At 38.0% G+C, this 22393-nt stretch overlaps 1 protein-coding gene across 8 annotated transcripts in view; it reads right to left on the bottom strand.

The window, feature by feature from the left end:
* The window catches only part of EYA1 (EYA transcriptional coactivator and phosphatase 1), a 177995-nt gene that overhangs the window by 139227 nt on the left and 16375 nt on the right, over positions 1–22393 (bottom strand). For 7 of the 8 annotated variants that reach the window (XM_083826580.1, XM_083826583.1, XM_083826582.1 and 4 more), the window contains exon 2: positions 14811–14920. In XM_083826580.1, coding sequence (XP_083682706.1) covers positions 14811–14843 — 33 coding nt within the window. In that variant the 5' untranslated portion in view covers positions 14844–14920. Of the gene's footprint in view, positions 1–14810; positions 14921–22393 lie in introns of those variants that run through there. The other variant, XM_083826578.1, reaches the window with a different exon arrangement.

Below are 22393 nucleotides of genomic sequence, written 5' to 3'. Positions count from 1 at the left end.
AAAAAGAGGATTCGGACCTGCTGCATAGCTGGTGTCCAATCTTCCGTTCTTGAAGATAAAACAAAGCAAATACAGAAGGGGAGGGAAGCACAATTAAGATAAAAATATAACTCCTGTGTCTCCTGCACACTTTTAATTCTGGTTTGTTGACCGAGGGGCGTTGAGCTCATAACCTTACCAGCTGTTCTCAGACTGACCAAACTGTGCTGGTAACAGGCAATGAAAGGATTGTTTTTTTAGCAGCTTTGCCACTCAAGGACTTACAACTGATTTGCTAAAAAAAGCATGTTGGTTACTTAGGACAGGTTCTTCTTGAAAAGAAGGTAAGAGATAGGGAAGATGAGGAATAAAGGCAAGGAAGGAAAAGCAGTTACTAGGTTAAGAGTAGAACCCCACACCTTGAACTCCAAGAGACTTGCTTGGGATTTGGCCACAGCGGATAGGGGTGGTGATGCAGATTCTATTTTCTGCCCCAGAAAGACTGTCCCGAGCTCTAAGATTTAGCCAGTGACATTGCAGCAGGCACCATCTCCAAAGACACAGTGCACTGATGCCAAGGTGGCTGAACTACTTGAGGCCTGAGGGTCAATAGATGTCACTGGCTAGTGATGCTCAACAACTGGAACAAAGCCTTGTATTAGAGCCAATCTTCAATTAGTGCATCGGTTCAGTGAAAAGAAAAGCAAAAATAGTCACTGACTTGCTTCTTAATATTGATTATATTTATTTTTCATAAAAACAGTAACAGAATATTTTTTCAAAAGATTAAGTAATTCAGCTCTCAGTAGCTTCTTCTCGAATAGATGGGCTCACATTGGTAATATTTACTCTTTCATCATATCTTTGACAAAAAGATGGTATCACAGAAGAAAGGAGGAGGGACAGGTGGTTAGAGATGGTGTTTCTTACCACCCTGGCTAGTCTATAATCCAAAGAATGCAAAACAGAGCCTAAACCCTACTTCTGCCTGACTAGTGCTGGAATTTAAACTTGTACCCCAGAGAAACATTTTCCCTCTTGTTTTTCTGGAACGAGCTGCTCTCAGAACTCTCCCTTGGAATATATCCATACGGGTGGGTAGGACACTCTTTAGCAAGCATGAGGTTCATCTCCTTGCTCTGACCCAAGCCATCAGTCATGACCATGCATCCCACAGCACCATTGCCAGGGAACAGAGTGAAAAGCCAGGGGAATGACATCTTCACAACTTGCTACTGATGCCAGCACCCCAGGATCCTGGCTTTTAGTTAAAACTGCTAATGCCATTTCAACACAAATTCAGAAAGCTTCCATTTCAAAGTTATTTTTTAAACTGAATACATTCAGTGAGAAAGGTTCTGAATGTTTTTGCATCTAAAATCAATTTTATTTTTCCTCCCTCTTATTCCATCATTTTAGAAAATTACATGACTTTTTCCTGCAAATCTTGACTCTTTTACCTCTTTAGTTCATCACAGCTTACACACTTACATTATCCACTATAATGAGCTCTACTGTTCAGTTCATGTATCAAATATGTTTTGTACCATGTGAAAAAAAAAAAAAAAGTCACCTCAGTTGTCAGCTGCAGAAGGGACCTCTTTTGGTGACAGCTTAATGGTGATTCAGGTTAAATGTTTGGTGATGTAGCTTACATGTTCAAACAACGCTTTCTAACAACAACAAAAAGATTTACACAGATCTGACACTACTGCTGTACCATCACATCTGCAAGGATTATAAAACCTCCCACTGTAGAAGTTGCTGTGGGACAGTAAGTTCTTTTCTAAGTCATTGGCGCATAATACAAAAGCTTTACACATCATCACAGGGCACTCTTGTCTCATGCAGAACACTTCTGAGAAACAACAACAAAAAAACTTGGAAAATCTCACACAGATACAGGAGATTCATAAAGAGAACCAGTTGCCTCAAATAATAACAAAAAGTATACTTTGCTTGCTTTGCAGCTTCATTTCAATGGTTACATATGCTGTAAGGAAATGGTCTCAAAAATGCTGTCTACTTACGAAAGTTTTGTGGTCTAATTCTCCCTGATGTAGTTTGGAGAGTTAGCCTTCAAAAAAAAAGAAAAAAAAAAGACAGGAGGATGAAATTCAAAAACTATTCAGGCTGGGATTTTAAAAATGCTTCAGGGATGTCAAAATATCTTGTTGTTTTTCTTGTTGTTTTAGCTTTGAGAGAAAGAGAAGTGCCATTGCCTGCATGACCCAATTTTCTGTTGTTAGTTTAGAAGAGCTTGCTGACCCTGAGAACACCTTGGCAAAGTGCAAGAAACTGCCACCCCCTTCTACCTCAGACATGGGCAAGACTATGGCTGCCCACCTTTAGGAAGCAAACTATTAAAATCTTTCAAAGAGTGTATTAGACCAACTAAAGAGACTCGTAGATTTCTAGTTAAAAGTTTGGCTAGACTGTATGGGAGATGACTTTCTGAAACACATGATTAAACAACAAACAAAGAATCTGACCAATAGTTCCAATAGCAGGGCTTTGAATACCAGGACTCCCATAGCGTATAAACCAGCAAAAGCTAATAACCAAGCATTATATTTCATTGCCTGGAATATTTTTTCATCTCCTAAGAAATAAGAAGAGGCTCCAAAGGTGCAAGCATGCATTTGGCTGTGCTATGAGACATACTCAAAGTACTGGCAATTGAGGTGGTAGGAACACTTTAGATATATAACTTCAGGAGGGTGGCCTGTAAGTCACAACTGTATATCCTGGAAGTCAAGATGCAATTAATCCACCCATTTTCTGGTTTTGCATTTTTATACAAAGTGCATGTGATCCATAGATTTGCTAACCCAAGGATTTACATATACAAAATAATGAACAACATTTGTAAGAGGTGAATGATCAGCATTACAACAGTACATTCTCTCTATACTCTCCAAAGATAACAAGACTACAAGAAGACTGAATAGTGGGATAAAAGACTAATAAAATAAAAATACACTGGAAACAATTCTGATGCCCAAACAAGGCTTCTAGTGCTATTTTAGACAACCTAAACACCTGCACAGGGTTGGCTGACCCGCACAGACACTTAGGCTTTCCTGGAGAAGATTCTGAGGGTTATATAGGCTGAGTGTTATAAATTTCAGCTAAATATCTGAAACTGGAAAAGGACTTAAACTTTGTAGATTTAAATGCAAAGCCAGGACAAAACAGGTCAAAGCAAACAACAACAAAACCATCACTGAATAACCACTCACTATGGGCACAGATAAATGTAAAAAAAAAATAATAAAAAAATGTGTTAAAAGCCAACATTTGCATGTAGTAATAAAGAAATTTTCAGTCAAGACACAGTCACTGCAGGAAAGTTAAATGAATTATTTGCATGGTACTCACTATGTAAGAAGAGAAGACCTTAACAGCTCTAAACCAAAGTATTAGCAGAAGAAGCTTCGAGGCAGATTGATAAAATGAAGAGGCACAGAACACCCAGATCTAAGAGTTCACCCAAGAGGTCTAAAACAATGGAAGCATGATCAAATCAGCTGGTATAATAAACAAGAGAATTGGTTGGCACATGGGAACATGATGTAATAGGGAAGAGAAAACATTGCTTTGTAAAGGGAAGTCATAGCTTCAAGCTTACTAACATTTCTGTAAGGAGTTAATGATTATTTGGATAAGGATGATTTGGTTAATGTAGTATATTTAGATTTCTGAAAAGCTCCCACAAGCCAAAAGTTCTTAAACAATTTGTCAAAAGGTAAAATAAAAGGTCTGTCTTGAATTACTATTTAAAAGATGTGATAGAATAAGCGTGTAGTTTTCACAAAGTTACCAGTGGAATTCCAAAATGACCTGCTCTATTAAACATATCCATAAATGCCCTGGAAAAAATGGCAAACAGCAAGGTTATAATACATACGTTTATGGAAGCAAGGAAACAGAGTAAAACAGAAAACATCATAAGGTCAGAGTGCTCACATCTTGCATCTCTCATACAAAGCTCATCACCAGCCTCAGGAAAATCCTAGGCTCTTCAGCTTGGGAGAGACAGCTCAGCATTGCTAGTACACCAGAAGTCTATAGAATAAGGACTGGTTCTGTAGGAAGTGAGCAGAAGTTGAAAAGTCAATATTTCTCATCTCATAGGCACTTAACATCCCCATATCTTTTCTGCAGTTATTAGGCAGCAAGCTTTAAACAACAAAAATACTTTCTTAGAAAATGTGTAACTAACTTGTGGAACCCATTGCTACAGAAGCTTGAAGTATAAGCATGTTCAGATAAAAACAATTTCATGAAGGACTGCATTAGATGCAGTGGTTTGGATGCAACTCCCACCCACCAACTCCCCTAAATGCCCATTCCCAGGAACCATGTGATATCAAAAGCAGGATTTCTTTTATTTCTCTTACTCTCATTAAACTTCTGCTGATGGTTCCTGTTAGATACAGAAGAGCAAACTGATTTATCTTGTCTAACTCAACATAGCGGCACTTACATACCTCTTGGTCTTCTCTGCCAGTCCAAAACTGAGTGTTCTTCAAGCAACAAGGCTCCTCTTTTCTTGTCCAGCCCCAGAAGAGTTTGATTCTGAGTAACTACTTAACTGTCTTTAGTTAGACAAAAATACTGTCAAATTAATCAGATGCAATCAGTTTATTCATAATTGCAGATAGAGAAGAGATTGAGAAGATGGAGAGCCCAGCTATCAAAACTGCAAGACACTCGTTATTCCTCATGATCAAAACGGATGCAATACTGGCAGATAGAAGATAGTCTTTGAGCAACAATAAACAAGACAAGCTAAGAACAGAATGAGCTCGTGTCCAGTGCTGCAAAGATTTGGCAGTGTGCTTGTCTTCTGTTTATAGAAAGCATAATGGCAGTACACAGCCATTCCAGGGACTGCACAGAGGATTTATGCAGTGTGTGCACTAAATAAACTGGCCTGATGTGCCACTTAGCTTTTACAATGCCTTGCTAAAAACAGAGAAAAATAAAACATAAATCTTACACTTTCTCCCTTTCCAAAATGTTGTTGCAAATCACACAAATCTGACGCATCTATCAGCCTGCCACTAAATATTCCTTGTTCAAATAAAAATTATGCTTCTGACTAGAGCAGAAAAATAGAAGTGAGACAGGCCTTAAATTTAGATTCTTTTTCCATGTACAAATAACGGAAGGTGAAAGCAAGACATATAAGCATTTAACTAGTTGATTCTGAATACAGAGATACTTTTAGATCTTTTAAATTATTTACAGGCCTAAAAGGGTGGTCAAACATGAAAAATACATCCAATTATTAAGAATAAAAATAAAATAAAATATAGATCATGCTTACTTTCCTAAAAATATCTAAAGTACTAAACCCACTTTCAGCAAAAGCAAATGCCTGAATCTACAAGTATGCAGGTAGTGCTTATCTGAAAGTTCTCTCTTTTTTCATCCCCATTCATTTTGCCCAAATATAACAGATTATATTTAAAAATAATTCTGCAGCACGAAGGTAGCATGAAAGCATGCCCAAAATTACTTACTTTCCTACTCACTCCTTTTAAAACAGATTGAGAAAAAATAAGCAATTTTTATCTTCAAGCAATTTCATTCATTGACTCATGACTACTAACGACATTTATAGCTCGGTAAATTATAATCAGGATAATCAAATCCTGTGCTTCGGGGTATGAGCTGATCATCACAGAACCTGGAAAGAAATCTATTCCCATCTGCTGTGCTGCATGGTTGTATAGGTGCATTGTTGGTACGATGGAAAGTTCACCCTGTGTGAATGCTGGTGGCAAAATATAAGGCTTTGAATACCAAAATGTCACGGTGACAAATTCTACGTGATTAATGAGAAATCCCTGAGAAGCCTCCCTGCTCACTGCCAGACTCTGTTGTTGTGCCATGCACACAGACCGCAAAACCGGTGAGCCTAAAACTTCCAGGACAGCCTAGACAACGCAGTTAAAGCAAAGCAGAAAGAAATAGAGAAGCATCTCTTTCCTACGACCTCTGTATTTTTAATTTCTCCTGTTGTAAACAGGTCCTTGACTGAATAATCTTACCCCCAGCAAATATAATTTGATTTTACTTTCGCCACATATGTAAACATAATATGAGAAAATCTTGGCATTAACATTATTAACTACTAACAAAATTATATTCCTCAAGTAAAAGCTGGAACATAACCTAATTTAATCTAATACATTCCATGCACACAGACACACATATATACACTCACACCAAATAACATTAATTTAAACATCATGTTTCTGAAATCCACTAATCTGAGGACAGTATATATAAGATGGAAAACTACATTTAAACAGGATTTCTCTGCCATTCTACCACATTTGTCTGTTACCCTAGCACAACTCTAAGCACAAACATTTTAGAGAAATCTGGAATCAGGGGACTTATATCTGAATACACCATGTAAAATAACTCATAAGCTAAAACTAGTAGCTTGTTGCGCGTGCAGGAGAGATACCAGCTATATTTCAACCAAGCACCATAGAGTCCCAACTGTAAACTGCCAGATTAAAATTGCTACCTGTAAAGTTATCAGGACATACACAAGTGCCCCACGGTGATGTTTTGCAGACCCCTAAGCCTGCAGTATCAGTGTGACTACATAGGGAATGGTGTTCAGCATCTGCCTTACCCATGAATGTTATGTTCTGTATGGCTCCCAAGAGCCACAAAAGATATCTGAAGGAAAAGGGTGAACTGGTGACCAGTATTCTTGTCCAAATACTGTTTTAAGGAAACATATTTCTATTAAGCATGAGTAGAGAAACCTCACTAATGGCTTAGTGATTCCTTTGTATAGACAACACTTTCCACCAGGAAGCCCCATCTTATCTATGAATCAATGTCATGGGGACAAAGCTCAAAGCTGTAGCTGGTCTGAGTCATTAGTGTTGTTAAATACAGAATTGGATCTATCACTTAAATCTCCATGGCAAATCTAATAAAAATTTTCTAGAAGTGTGCCTCTAAAGAAGCTGCTGAAATCTGTGAAGTTGCTGAAATTGCCCCACGCCTTCTTCAACATATACATTTAAACAGACGGACATGAAGTACCTGATCTGTAATGTTTTAATTTTGTTTTTGAATATTCATATTATCTTTCTCACCCTAGAAGTGTCCGTAAAGAATTGTGTTTTTACATACACATCAAAATGCTTCCCCTTTCTGTCTGTGAGACTACTTCAGACTAGGAATCTTACTTAAAAATTAACATAATTTCTGTGCTTATTTGAATGGCACCAGGAGAGGGTGTATGAGAAAACAGGTATGGCACAGAAGTCTTTGCAGCTGAGTGAAGATTCCAGCCTTGTAAGAAGCAACAACATGCCCTTCTGATTAAAAATGTTCGTTTCAAGAAAAACAGTACATAGGCATAGGTAGTTTGCGCATTACTACAGACATATTCCTTAACAAGTTTTTGTAAAAATGAAATTCAAAAATTAGTTTACCTATGTGTATGTGTAAATAAAGCCATGTGTGTGTGCATGTGCTTTCATGTGTAAATACTATACAGCCAGACACAAGCCCTTGATGCACAGAGTAAACTTCAGCCAGATACCTCAGTACTCCATTCTGAGTCTGGTTACCTTCCGGATTGCTAAGTCTTTCTAAATTAGAACAAGCAATTTCTCTTTGTTTTACCTAATATTTGAAAATGGCAAAAAAGTCCCATGGGTCACTGAAAATTATCCCTTCATTCCTGCCGCCTGTTTCAAGTCAGTCAAAACATTCCAGACTTCAAAAGGGGGCTTTGCCTGCTTAGGCCATTTTGGTGTCCTTCTATGGTTGGCCTATGAGGGATTGGTTATTTGGATAAATTAGTTTGTGGAGCCTGCTGGCCTTCTAGAAGACCTCAGTGTCTGACTGCAAATTAGTTCTACTGAACATGTAGAAATCCCTGGGCAGACGAGAAGAAATAAATGGTGATAAAATCTAATACTACAATGTTTGTAATGCGATTTTATTCTGCTCTGTAGCTTGTAAGCAAAGCTAATGTTGAATTAAAAATTTTAAAATATAAAAATGTCCATGAAAGCACAAAATCAGATCAGTATCCGAGTCACAGCAGAGAAGGCTGAATGCCAACTTTAAAGTTATGCTTCCAGCAGGAATCTTTTACAAGAGCAAACACAAAACGTCCTGGTTTTCCACAAAATCAAGTAGGTATTTACATTACAGATGCACCCCCGCTCAAGCCAGGAAGTCACACAGTTGAATTCTGCTGGAGCTTAGGCTGTGAATAAACTGCTATGCAGTCTTTTAATGCATAGTTGTACAACTGCCTAAGGAGAGTTTACCCTTAAGGAAGAAAAGTCAGAGAGCCAAAACTAACAAACATGGCTCCTCAAGCGGAACAATGGTCCAGAAAACTTAGTAAAAAAGAAAATAAACTTCACTGGCAGTTTGCTTTTTACTGGTAAGGGCTAAGCTACAGCTTCATCAAGATTTTCAAGGGGAGACTTCACACAGAACAGTATGTATATAGTACATATATAGTAGCTGGAAAGAATCAGATGAGCTGTATACTTTTAATTATATATACCATTATATACCCACACATATATATATATATCCATTTTTAATAAGGCAATCTAAAAATGCCTCGCACCATAAAAAAGACAAAGATCCACCTCTCTGAGTTGGTACATCTAAAACCAGCAGTGATATGTGTTTGCTGACCCCAACCAAACCCCTGCAAGGCCTCTGTCTCGCTCCTAAAGCTGTGACTGTAAAGTCAGCACTGATGTGCCTGCACCAAGAATTAACTAGAATTATTATTAAGAATTATTATTGGCAGAAAATCACAAGAATAAGAGGTATGATGAATGCCGTGTTTCTGCTCTGCTCCCACAATGACTTATGAGTATGCATGACACTACAACATGTAAGTAGAACTACACTTTTCAGTGATACAAGCATTTCTGCTTACAGCACTGCAGGATTTGTGCCACAGATTAGGGAAAGCATGTCTTAAGTAACAAGAATTCCTCCGTGGTATTATCCCAAACCCCAGAATAGTTTGCAGTGAATAAGGTATACTCCTCTGTCTACAAACTGTCCACAAAGAATTACAATTTTCATGAGCATTGTCACTAAAATATTTCTGAAGAAAAAATTCTACTGATTGTTCCTGATTGAACAGCTACCACAGGCTGCCTAACAGCTGCTCGTTTCAATTTCTAAAACTTCTATACATCAGCTAGTTCTGGCTGTTCATTATTTTTGACACTTACTGAGTGTTAGAAGTTGGTTTTGTGGCTTATGTCTTCAATATCCGACCAATTTCAGATAGTGAGGGGAAGGGGAGTAGGAAGGGTGCAGGCAGTTACATTTTTATAGTCTCAGTTACAGATTGCAATTGTACAGTGCTTGTTGGTTACTGCCTTGAAGAGCTTTCCAAAAAGGAAGCGTGTTATATTTCTTCAGAATAGCAAGGAAAGGCAGAAGAGAACACAGTGTTGTGTCATACTTGGGGATAAACCCAGGTAGGATGAACATACATAATCTTTGCTGGAGACAATGCTATAAGTTTTCAACTGAAGTTAAAATACTTGTATTTTCACCCGTTTTTCTAGTAGACATTTTCCCCCTAGGTGACATACAGGTAACAGGAGTGTGTGTGCTGTCAAAGGCATTGTTCAAAGCTGGGCCTTGTCTGGCTGTCACCCACCACTGTGACAGTGGCCTCTGCAACCGCACCTGGCCTAGAAAGCCTCCCTTCCCAACCTCAGCTCACCTCCAAACAAAATGAACTTTCTAGCCCTCTTAGTAGCGAAGATAACCTTGAAAATGTGAAGGGAGTGTAATCTGATGCCTCTGAAAGACTGCAAAGAGCTTGAAACAAAGACGGAGAGATGTGAACTGCCCCAGCCATCTCTCTCTGGGCCCCATAGACTCAGCATTTCTGTGGTCGTGGAGTCTGGCGTTGTTCCAAGATTCCACAGAATCTCGCATGTTTGCTGCAAAATTCATTATTTTGCTGCAGCCAGGTGCTGGATGTTGGTTTTGTTTTGTTTTTCTCTTCTCCTTTTTCTTGCTGAAACTCTGCTGATGCTCTGCATCTTTCCATTAGCAAAGCAATGAAGTGAATTTGCCATGCAAGCACCATTCCTCGATACATGGCACCACTGCGCAGCCTAGGGCAACCAGGAGAGCAGTGTCCTGGAGGAGCCAGGAGCTGGAAGTATGCAGTCAGGCTGCCCAGAGTGACGACTGAAAGCTGAGGTTTGGGGGCTGCAGGGGGAATTAGAGAAGACTAACTGCTGAAGCAGACTACGAGCACCTCCTTTCTTGGCTCATTGGGTGCATGCTGTTTGGATCTAACCTGACTGCTGAGGGCCTCAGAGTCTTCGCTCTGTTTTATAGATGGGCAAAATTCATCATCAAAGATGCTCAACACTGAAAATACTTCTTGAAGTACAATTTTGCAATGAGTATTTTCAACTCTGAGCCTGGACAGGGTAGGTAGGAATGAAAGGTATTGTGTGCCACATATAATAACCTAACATTGCTAGCAAAGACACACTGACAGGGAAGGAGTACCCTCTAAAATATCCCCACAGGGTCTAGTAATTTCTGAAAACATGCTAATATTTACGTGTGAAAACTTCCTTGTGTTGAATCTTACAACTGAGTGAAAAATAAGCATTAAAAAAAATAAATAAAAAATCATTAGACAAATCAAATGAATTAAAATGCCTCCTTACTTCCACAATACCCTTTTGCAAGTTTTTAAAAGGCTGTTAACAGGGTACCTCTGATACAGGTATATGTCTATCTCAAGCATATCAAAACAGAATCTTAGGATTGTCAGTGTTTGTCACATGTCTGAGGCTTCTAGGGTTTCTAGGGCAAAGTATTCATGTCAATGCCAAATTTGGGATTGGTAGAGATTTAGTCTACCACAAATGTAAGCCACAACAAATTTTAAATCAATTTTTTGAAATCAATTTAGTATGCAATGACCCATTCTCAGTTTCCTTACAATCGGAATTTGTCTAACATCAAAACTGACATTTTCATCACAAAAACATTTAAACAGGATGTGTTTTTTTTTCTTCTCAGGTATGTATGAGCAATGGGACTTAATGTAAGTAACTGGCAGGATCAGGGATGAGCTACCGTGAAGAACAAAGTTTACAAACTCAGAGACTGAAGCACTAGCACAGCAAATCTGTCATGGGATACAACCCTATGCATGGAACTTCAAGGTTTAACCATGTTGGCTATGTATAATACTTGCAGATTTCAGTAGCAAGCCAAATTATATTATTTTGTTCATGTTTGTTGCAGATTCAATCAACTGGAGAGGTGGATCCACAGGAAGATCAGCAAAGTGAGCAGCAAAGCATTTTGAATATTTTTGAGATCAAACAGCCCAGTCATTAAAGCAGCCCCACTGTAGTAACTTTTAAGACATTAGTTATCACTGAGATCTCTGCTTCACTGACAAAATGGGTTGAAATTAATGACCAGTTTATTAATACAGAGATGCAAATAAAAAATAACCCATAGAAAACTTAAAAGATTCAAGAATTCTTGAATAACGATTCGAGAGTTCTTGCTTGATAAAACATGAATGGAACATCCTTAACAGATGCATATATCATCAGCAAACCACCTTCCCTCCATTAACAAAGCCCTCAGAGAACCTCCCCTTCATATATCAGAGACAGGCAACAAGACCACCTAGCCAAAAAATAAACCTGATCCCGCTTGCAAGTTTCAGTAGCAGTGTTTCTCCAGAGGAGCTCTCAGGAAGAACAGGTACAGCTAAAGCATGAGCTGTAGAGCTTCTACATTCATATCCAATTCCAGTCAATAAGATGTAGACTTAAGACTATCCTCTTTGTCTACCTCTTTTATTACTAATCAATCATTTGGGTATAAACTACTTATATTGACAGAAATGTTTCAGAACTTCTTGTTTTGCTGTTACCTTTTGCCTTACACAGTAACAGCATGGACCAAGGGCAAAAACATGAAGAGAACACTCTTTCCTTCCATGAGAGTAACTAAAGGTTTTGTTTCAAAGCCTTTTCTTTCTTGGAAAGAAAGCAACTGAACATCGGTGACCTTTTCAGGCAGGATAATACACTGATATCCTCTGTCTAGGCAACGTCAAATCTGCATTGTGCTTCCTTCTCAGGCACCTAGTAAGAGAAAGGCAGGAGCAGATGCAGCACTCAAGTTTACAAGCACATTATGAAGCACTAGCCAGGCACTTCCTACAGAACATGAACCAAATGCATTACAGTACCATTAGGACCACTTCTCCAGGTGATGAGAGTGTTGCTTAGATACTAAAATCCCCTCTCAGCTGTATGAATATAACAGGGAGCAGAATCTAGCCTACTGGGCTTACTGCGGTATCCTCTTGTGCGCATTAATACTAACAGGCTGCATTCCCAGGTGAAACACCATTCTGTCTTGCACCTAACAGAGAGATCTTGGTCAAAGAAAGTGGCGTAGTATCTACTCATCTATTCTTTCACAGTGTTGTCAGATAAACTTTTTTCCTTTTCCTTTCCTTTTTCAGTCTTCTGCTACTTCCCCCATTGTCCATCTAGCTCTGGTTTCCTAAAACATTACATACTTTCAGTTCTCAGTTGCTGAATAAAGCTCCTCCCTTACCTATGTGTACTTGAAATTGCTTCCACGGCAAAATTTGCATTGGAAGTTTACATTTGCAAGTTCCATAATCAAAGTATCTTTCAGCTGGCACTTGCAGAAAAGTTTTCCTCTTTTCCTGTAGACTACCAAGAAGCTTTAGGAGTGGCTATATGTGTTAGGGATCTAAAGCCACAAACAGCTTTTGTTGTTTTGTTGTGTGTTGTAATTGCAGAGTGTTTATCTCTCCCCCTCCCTTTCTCGCATACACACACAAAGAGCAGAATAAACAAAAAGAGTGTTCACACCATTGTCTTCATTTTCACAGAGACTATTCTAACTTCTGACTACCTATTTTAAGAAATCTCCACATTTACCTACTGACTGTTGCAAAAGTAGCAACCTATCCAACTAGGAATGAATTAAAGAGAGACCTAATTGCAGGATTTGATCCACCAGTGTACTACCACAATTTTAAGCCTATCTAATGACTTGGCAGTCAGAAAAGTCACAGTGGCCCATAGGCAAAATACCACAGTGGTAATCCTGCCTTGGGTTGTATACCTTGGGGCTGTCTGGTTCTCGCAGTTACAGAAGCCTAAGTGCTTTTCGATGCAGCAAGTCTATTCAGCAGTTACTGTTTTAGATTTTGATAATCCTGATAGCATTCATGACTACCACCCACTTGGGTAATGCGAGGGGAAATTCTGAGCAGATGAAGTGTTTTACAGGCTCTCTGGACTAAGTGGTGAAAAGAAGGAATGGAATGAATAACCCCAACAGGAGTGCTGGTAGTGCCAAACCATGAACAAATATTTCCCTTAATACTCCCGTTATGTTAAGTGACAGAGTGACAGTTACATTTGTCATTACATATGGCTCCAGCAGACGATTACTAGACCCAAGCCCACTGCAGCACCAGAAGCACAGGCTCTGCTGGCCATCCAGAGGGACAGAACTGCAGTGGGAGCCGCAGTAAACCCTGTTGGCTTCGGGAAAATGCTTCTCATGCACAGAGAAAACCCTGATCTGGTATACAACAAGGACTGGGCTTGGGTGGTGCTGAAAGCTCCATGCCTGCAACTGCAACAAGGACCATCCCTGTTTAGCACTACTCAGTAACCATGGCCACTCCTTTCTCTAGGGCTGAATTGGTCCCTTTCACACATTGCTGTAGCAGCGATGGATAAATACCCAAATGTACACATAGAGACAGACTGTGGAATAAATGAACATTGGAAAATAATCAAAACCATATTGCTTCAGACAGTAAAAATGACACTAGACGAGAAGTGCAACAAAAACACAACACAGCAGGCTTGTTATTAGGTGGCTGATTTCTTTCTACTCTGTTGCTATGTGAAAAACTAACACAAGCGTCGGGGAAACTGGTTATACAAGGGAAACAGTGAGAGATGATAGAGAGTACTGTCAAATGCAGAAAATAAGCCAGAAAAAAATGCAAGAAATAAGTCTAATCAAATTTACCAAATAGTAGTTGTTGGAGTTATTTTACAACTCATAAAAATAGGGCAGTTTTAATGTGTACTGTTTCTGTTAAAACATTCCAGAATAAAACCATCTATATGGCATTATAGTGTTCACTGAGTGCCAAGAATGATATCACAAACTAAACTAACAAATCCATAACATACACTAATCATTTGACCATGCATGAAGTATTATTTTAAAATGGTATTAACCATGTCTGATAGTTTTCAAAAATTATTACCATTGCGACTTTCTAAACAGGCATTGACATGAAACAAAAAAGATGCTGAAGATTTTTTTTTTTAAGAAAAAAAAAATTGCCATGGTACACAAGACCGCAGCTAGGAGTTCACATGGGCAAAATGAAATAACTTCAGATAATGGAATGAAAACTCTAACAGATCAAAATGTTAACAATAATATAAATGCAGCAACCTGAATATTTCTTAGAGAAAGCAACAATCATCACCTTGCAATGTGAACTATTGAAGAAAAATATTTTTAAATCTATACATATTTTCTTAAGCAATGTAGCTTTCACATAGGCCTCCACCAGTGAAATAATTTCATCATCCACTGCTTCCAATCATTAAAAGTGCATGCAGCTTTCTAAAGCTTTCCAGCGACTTGGTTGCAACAAAAATAATTACTACTTTAAAAGCAATCACTTTTTTCTTAGGACTGACATGCTGTTTACTTACAGACTTCCCATTTATTCCCTGGGGGTCTTCCATTGAAGATTTCTTCTTCCAAATTACATACGGACTATTAGTTACAGTGAGGTTCAAACAGTCCTAGTACACACACACACCTGTGGAAAAGACAGTACCACATAGATGAATTAATTAATTGGCACGAAATTAAAAGCTGATCTTTCCATCTGAAAGTTTCCATTAACTAACACATATTTGTAAGTTAGGAGCAAATTTCTTCAACAAATTGGATTAATCTATAGAATAAATATATATGCTTGAGCTGTTTATTGCAGATCTACAGGAGCCAAAGGCAGTCGGCAAGAGCCCTGTTGCGCTTGCTGTCAGCAGACAAATAAAAGTCAGCCAGAAACTCCTCCACGGCCGTTATTTCTGTGCCAACAATACACGAAGGCTTTTTTTTTTTCCTCTTTTTATGAAGTTCAGCTTCTCCCTGTTATCTATCAATGTCAATTGTACTATAATGCTAAGAGGAAATAATAACAAAGAAATATGATTGTAGATTGAGCCAGGATAAAAGAAAAAATCCATGAAGTTTTCAAAACGTTACCCTCAAGCAAAGGATATTATTATACTAAATCTCTTCAAGTTTACATTAGGTTATAGTCCTAAACCCATAAATTATAAATATGGGATGCTTGGTGTTCTCTCACCTTTGGAAACCATGTTCTTTGATGTTAAAAATAACAGTGAAGCACTGAGGTAAATTAACAAATGTTTATCCCCCCCAACAGACATCAGCTCAGAATATGGTTTCCTTACAGAGACAATTTTCTTTAGAATAATACAGGGTGACCTTCCTAAAATTTAGAACTAATCATTCAAACAAATCAAATAAAGCTAACAAAAATATTCCTTAGACAAAATGTCACTTTTTTAATAGACAGGGGTAAATGCAGTCTGCTAAAGGATAATAAAAATATAAAACTGTTTTTTTGTTTGTCTGTTTTTTTTTTTTTTTTAAAGTACTCAGAGATGTAACTATAGCAGTTTGCTCATCTATGACAAGGGACGATCTGATAGCCTGCAGATATTCAATTTGTCCTTATATATTAAAGATACATGTATGTTTCAGGATACATAATGTTATTCTGCATCTTTCTACCTGAATGGGATTTTTGCAAGAAAGTAAAATCCCTTCAAGATGAGTTGTTCTGTGCACTATAAACTTATACCAGACACTATTCATTGCACAAATTCAGCTACTTTTATAAAATTTAAACATTAAGAAAGTGTTAACAGGTCCAATCCACACCCTAAGGAAGATACTAATATGAAACATGTTTCTGTAACACGTCCACTCCCTTGTTTCTGGTTTACAATTGAGAGACTAAACCAGTCCTGCTCCTGCTGAGAACAATGGCTAATCTGAAATATTTCTGTGAGATCAGGGTTTGGTGCTCATATTTGTTCTGACAACAGATTATAGGTTAGAAAATGATTCAGGGCTTTGAAAAGTGACAATTAAAATTATGGGGGGAGAAGAGAAGACTTTCTTTTAACTTAAAAAACAAATACATAGCAAAGAGCAGAAGAAAACAGATCTCTAACAATGCCTCACTCCTAAGCAATGACTGACATCTGTTTCAAAAACTCTTTTATTGCAAAATTCAATAAATGGAAAAACCGCACTAGCTGAAAGTCTGCCACTTCAGCGAGGGAATAAAATGGAGCCTTTTCTAATGGAAAAATATTCAAAAGTCAATTGATGTAATGCTGGTATGTGGATGACCTGACAGATTTTCAGATCAGCAATGCTCTCTTTACTAATGGAAAGAAAACTTTACCAAGACTGGTAATCGTCTGCATTTAAAATGCATTTTCTATTAAAGCCCATAAGGAAAAAGCATATATTCTTTAGTGTATACTGTAGTTCAATTGTAATTAGACAAAGTAACTTGCAGAAGCTGCTGAGAGAACAGTATCTCTCTCTGGGAGAGGTTCCTATAACACATCAGCATCAAAAGAGCCCACTATTGCTCTGGCGTATTTTGCCCCTCCAAGTCATTACAAAGGAGATTTAAGAAATGGTCCTATATATACCCTCCCCGTTTTAGGGGCAAAGACTTGTCTTCCTCGGCAGATACTAGAGACCTCTGGCAGCAGAATCAAGCTAGCAGTAACATGAGGGCTTAGACATTAATGCAGAACAGCTGATTTACAAGGCAATTAAGTAATTTTGATTTTTTAAAAAATGACCTTTTAAACCTAAACAAGAGCAACTTTGTTATCCCTATTATAATTGTCATTTTAGGTTATTTTTAACTTTTAGTAAAGCTTTATGAAAACTAATTAAATTCCCTAGAGTTGTTAATTTATCAAAAATTACATCTAAATTACATAGAGTATCTATTACAGAGAAGTTGTTATATGCAAAATATGCCATCAAATATGAGGGAAAATACCTCAAATTATTGAGACAGACAAGATCTAAATTGAAGGGAAGTCATGAACATACATATCCCCTTTTATTTTTCTCTACTACTTTTGAAATCATTTGCTTGGTTAAATATTATTATTAAATACACGATGGTAGCAGTTGGAGTCCAACCAGATAAAGGAGCACTCATGCACCAGGTGCGATAACCAGCATCCCCCTTTTCCAAGCAGCTATTACCATTTTAAAGGGAATAAAAACACAAAGAGCAAAGAAGCACACAAAGTGGCTCACTGTGGGTTTTATTCCCTTCTTTCCAAAATGCTATCCAACACCGCGCGATTGTCTCTGCACGCACAGATCGTAATGCCTGCCTTTGCAGCCAGGCACGGTAAGGTTGCCCAAGGCTCCCTGGCCAGACTGCCAAGGTGGGCCAGCAGCTTCACTGAGCTCCTTGTCCCATAAGGGCTGTCCCTGTCCCCCTCCTCTGCTGTGTGCTGAGCACCTACCTGGAAATCTGACCAAATCAAGAGGCCGGTTACAGGGGAGGCAGACGTTAAGCACATTAGGGACACACTGAAATAATCTCTGAGGATTGGGCGATGATGGTGGAGGTGATGTCTTGCACAGATGTCACTAAACGTAAGGGTTTTACCAAAAAGTATCTGGCCACGGCTGACTCCCAGCACTTACCAATGCTGACGTTTAAGGACACTTAATGCGATTTCTTACGCTTGCCGAGCTGTTCTCCATAAAAGCTTTGCATTTCCCATGCAAGCCCTACTCTCCCACTAACATATGCATCTCATAGCTGTCCCAGGGCTGCCGTAACACACATTCAGCTGCAGTGAGCCTCTACGGAAACTAACTGCAATCAGAAACAGCAGGAACACAACGATACTTTGGGCCACCTTCCGATTCCCATCTCCAAGGATGCCTGAAGGAGATGGGATTAAACATTCTTCCTTTTTCCTGTGACAGCGATAGAGCTGCTCTGATGCAGAACCTCCTGGCTAGTCATGCCATTTCAAAACTCTCCAAGATGAGGTCACTTTTAATATTAGCAGTGCTCTTTTTTTATTTTTGCTTCCTTTTTTTTTTTTTTATAAGTTGCCAGACTGATCATGCTTTCTCATGAACTGACTAGATAAAGATTGTATGTCCCCAAACCATACTCATTTGCTAAAAGAGAATAATAGATAAAAGCTACACGTGCTTTATCACTGGGTATAGAAAGAAAGAAGGAAGTTATGAGGCTGGGTGAAATGTGAACTTTTTTTTTTTTTTTTTACTGCTTAGGTGATAGCCTGTGATATTTTATGGTTAATGTTGGGAACTTGATGGTTTTGATTTTAGGTGCTATATTTGGGAAGTTTCCTTTTTAGCACTTGGTAAAGGATCACTACATTTACTACATTCCCAGGTAGGTCTCTTGCCCCTGCTTCCTTTTAAGGTGTTAAATTTGGCAGATATACTGTGTAGTATTTAGAAAACAATTATTTCCAAATGGTAGGAAAGAAACTTGCCAAGTGTAACAGCTAAAAACCAAAAAGAAAAAAAAAAAAAGAAAGGAAATAAAGAGGAAGAGGGAAAGATATTAAAAAAAAAAAAAAAAAGTAGAGACCTTTCAGCAGCTTTATAAACCATTAAATCCAGTGCTTGGACTGAAGACCACCTTTGATTCAGCCTGGAACTACTGCAGATGCAATACAGCATCCTCCCTTCCAGTGAGCCTCAGGGACTGCAGTAAAACAGAGAGGTGCCCAGATGCGCAGGACCTAACACGCACATCTGCTGGAAGACATCCTGCACCATCTACAATGCTGGTGTTGACCGAAGGGCAGACTCCGGGCCAGTTTCAAAGCCCTCTGTGGACATGCAGCCTGCAGGTAACACCCTACAACAGCACATTAGGTAGGTCACTGCTTTTGCATGCCCATAAATATCCACGTCCATCTCAATTCACCTTTGTTCCATTAACCCAGACCAGAAATGCATGAAGTGTCAGGATTCATGGCTGGCGTAAACTTCCACAGAAGAGTGCTGAAAAATTTGAATGTTATTGGTTTATTGGTAAGCTTTCCTTTCTAAACAAAGAATAAGCACTCCCAGTGTCCTGGCCAGGCATGTGTAAATCCCATGGCACTAACATTCACTATGATATCTAGATCAGTACCAAAATAATCTCATTCTTTGTGAGTCATTACTATAAATTAGACATCTAGATATTTTGTCTATCTGGGTGAATCCCTTTTAACTTTAAAATAAATAGATTTTTTTTAATTAAAACCAAAAATTATGGTGCTTCCTTAATGTTTTTAATCTCAATAAAAACAAACATTTCTTCTGAAGACACATGAGGTTTCATCAACCTATACAAAAAGCTTGTGTTACTGGATCAAAATAACAGATGGAGGACCAGGAAGAAAGAAAATGGGAAAGGAGAGCTATGAAAACAAGGAATGAAGCCCAGTCAAATTATATCAGTGACAGACTGGGAAATATAACTGTACTACATTACAAATCCAGATTATATTTATAAAATTGTTACAATACAGTAGCCTAAGTATATCTTGAAGACATTTGACAACAGACTTAGTGTTACATTTCTCCCATATGCAATTACGTCTAACAAGCTTGCTTTGAGAACACAAGGACCACGATACTGGTTCAGACCAACAATCTTCCTGTTCCCCTCTCTGGCAATGGCCATAAATGAGCACAGAAGAGCAAGAACAGAATAAGCATATGTCATTTCCCCTATATTTTCCCAGCTTCTTGCTATTTCAGCTCAGAGAACTTACCGAGCCTGGTGTAGTTATCTGTCCTGACACCCTTGACAGAGCTCTCTCATCTGTTTTCCTCTTGAACCCATGTAAACTTTTTGGATTCCTAACAAATCTGAACATTCATTCTTGGGGAACAGGACCATTTCTGAACACCAATCTTATTTTCTTGTAACTATCTTTAGTGCTTAGATCTCATTTCTGAATGGTGAGGGTCAACTCAGTACTCATCACTTTTCATGTACAGCTACCGCTGTTGGCCCAAGGTCTATGTTCTCTACACATAATTTCATTTGTCTTTGTATTTTCTAGTGACTTGTCTCATAAGGTCCTTGCATAGTTCTTCACAGCCTGCTCTCACTGCTATTCGCTTCAGTTGCTTAGGAATAATTTGCTAATTTAAATTGATAACCTGAAATATCTTCCATTCAAGTGGAAAACACCCAGAAAAAATGATTGTGCCTGATTAGCACAATTATTCAAACTAAGCTATTTGAAGAAAGTGGAATTAGAATAGTGTAAAATTTCTAGAAGAAATTTCTTCTATTCCAGAAGAAATAAGCAGACGAGATGCTGGCATGTTTATCAAAGAATGGGATTCTGACTGCTAATTTCAGCAAGCTCATGAAAGCTCTCTGGTCTCCTAAAGTTGGAAAAGACATGGTCAAACACAAAGAAACTGCTCCTGATGAAGAGAAAGAAACCCCCCAAAATAGTGACAAAAACTGCCAGAACATCAGAGAAGGGCAAAATGTGGGGGCAAAATATGGGGGCAAAATTCCACAAGTGAGATTATTATTTTACCACTCTTTTTACAAGTTCTACAACTGAAATACAACTGGTTCAGCAAATGTATTGATAAAGTTTTAGTGCTGATTGCTTCATCTACAATGGCCAGGAATGATTTAAATTGCCAAGAGGAATGAGGCCCTGGTGAATATGTGCATCAGGTATCAAAACGTGTGCCAACGATGGCAGGACTGCCTCGTGCATCTCCCTGGAAGAGGCACCAAACAGGCAGGCTGTGTTAGGAAGCTCCACAAAGAGCCAAAGTGGGAGAGACACATACATATATAATTTTAAAGCAAAAATGTTATTCTAAAAGTAGAGCTCTCCAAACATAGCAAAAGATCATATTTTTCATTGAATACTGAATACACATGAAAGTCTAACTGTAAAACAATGTTAAAATTATACTGGCAACTTGCTTGCCAGATTTCTTTTTAATGACTTACAAAATTAATATGATGTTTAAACTACCCAGTGGGATCGACTTTATTTGTATCTGAAATGTAGTTTGAAACTGTTCAGCAAAGAAAAACACTAACAGTTTAGAGCGAGAAATAAAGAATATTCTTTTTAGGTGAAAACATAAGGGACACTTATGCTTTTAAAAATTGTTAAAATCACCATTTACAACCCAAATTCTGTCCCTCAAACTAGGATTAAATAACTTTGCTCTAAGCATCCATGGGATCTTACCAAAAATGACAAGAGCCCCTACTTTTCCTGGATTTTTCAATGTATTACTAATAAAGAGAACAAAAAGAGAATGCAACAGCCAATTCCTTAGCTTGTGAGTTTTTTGAGCAATTGAACCTTTTTCTGCATTTTATCTGTCAAATACACTAAAAAACCAGTAGATCCACAGATTATCACTAACTATTAGACTAAGTATCATGGTTAATTAAGAATATGAAATACACACATGCTAAATGTTGAGCTACGAACCACAATATGCCACTGGAATACTTGCTTAAGTAAGGAAAGAAGTGCAAGATGCTTCACATACAAAGCTTACTTTCAACTTGTGTGGTTCTGTGCAGTGTTTCTAATGAGCAATAATTATATATGTACTTTAGGAAGCCTTTCTACACCTATTACAAATTTAGATTAAAGGTAGGGCATTACTTATTTTACACATGCTTTTAAAGTAGTTTGTAAAATATATGCAAGTCTATAAAAGTTTGTGTCCTAACAACAAACAACTGTACCACTACTGCACATCACAGTACAAACAAGTAAGGGTTTGCTAATTATAATTAACACAAATCACATGTAAAAGTTGTAAGGCTTACACAGAACAATTAAATGTAATTTTCCTCTAGTTGAAATTGTTTTATTTTAATCTTTTTTTTTTAAACTTCTATTCATTTTTTTAAATAAATCAGATGAATTTGGGTTTGAAATCACAATAACCTACATTAAAGCCCAAGCTTCCACCGTTCTAGTAAAAGCATTTAAGCAAGAAACACTATCAGCATTACTTTCAGCAGTGAAAGCCACAGCAGAAAAAATATACCCAGAAAGCAGAAAAATATACCCAAATAGGATGGGTTAGAGAAAGCATGTCTTAGTGAGTCATGCTGGTTATGGAAAGCTAACACTCAACAAGAAAACTCACAGGC

This window comes from Anser anser (assembly GCF_964211835.1).
Source record: "Anser anser genome assembly, chromosome: 2".
Classification (NCBI taxonomy): domain Eukaryota; kingdom Metazoa; phylum Chordata; class Aves; order Anseriformes; family Anatidae; genus Anser; species Anser anser.
This window is presented reverse-complemented; position numbering and strand designations above follow the sequence as displayed.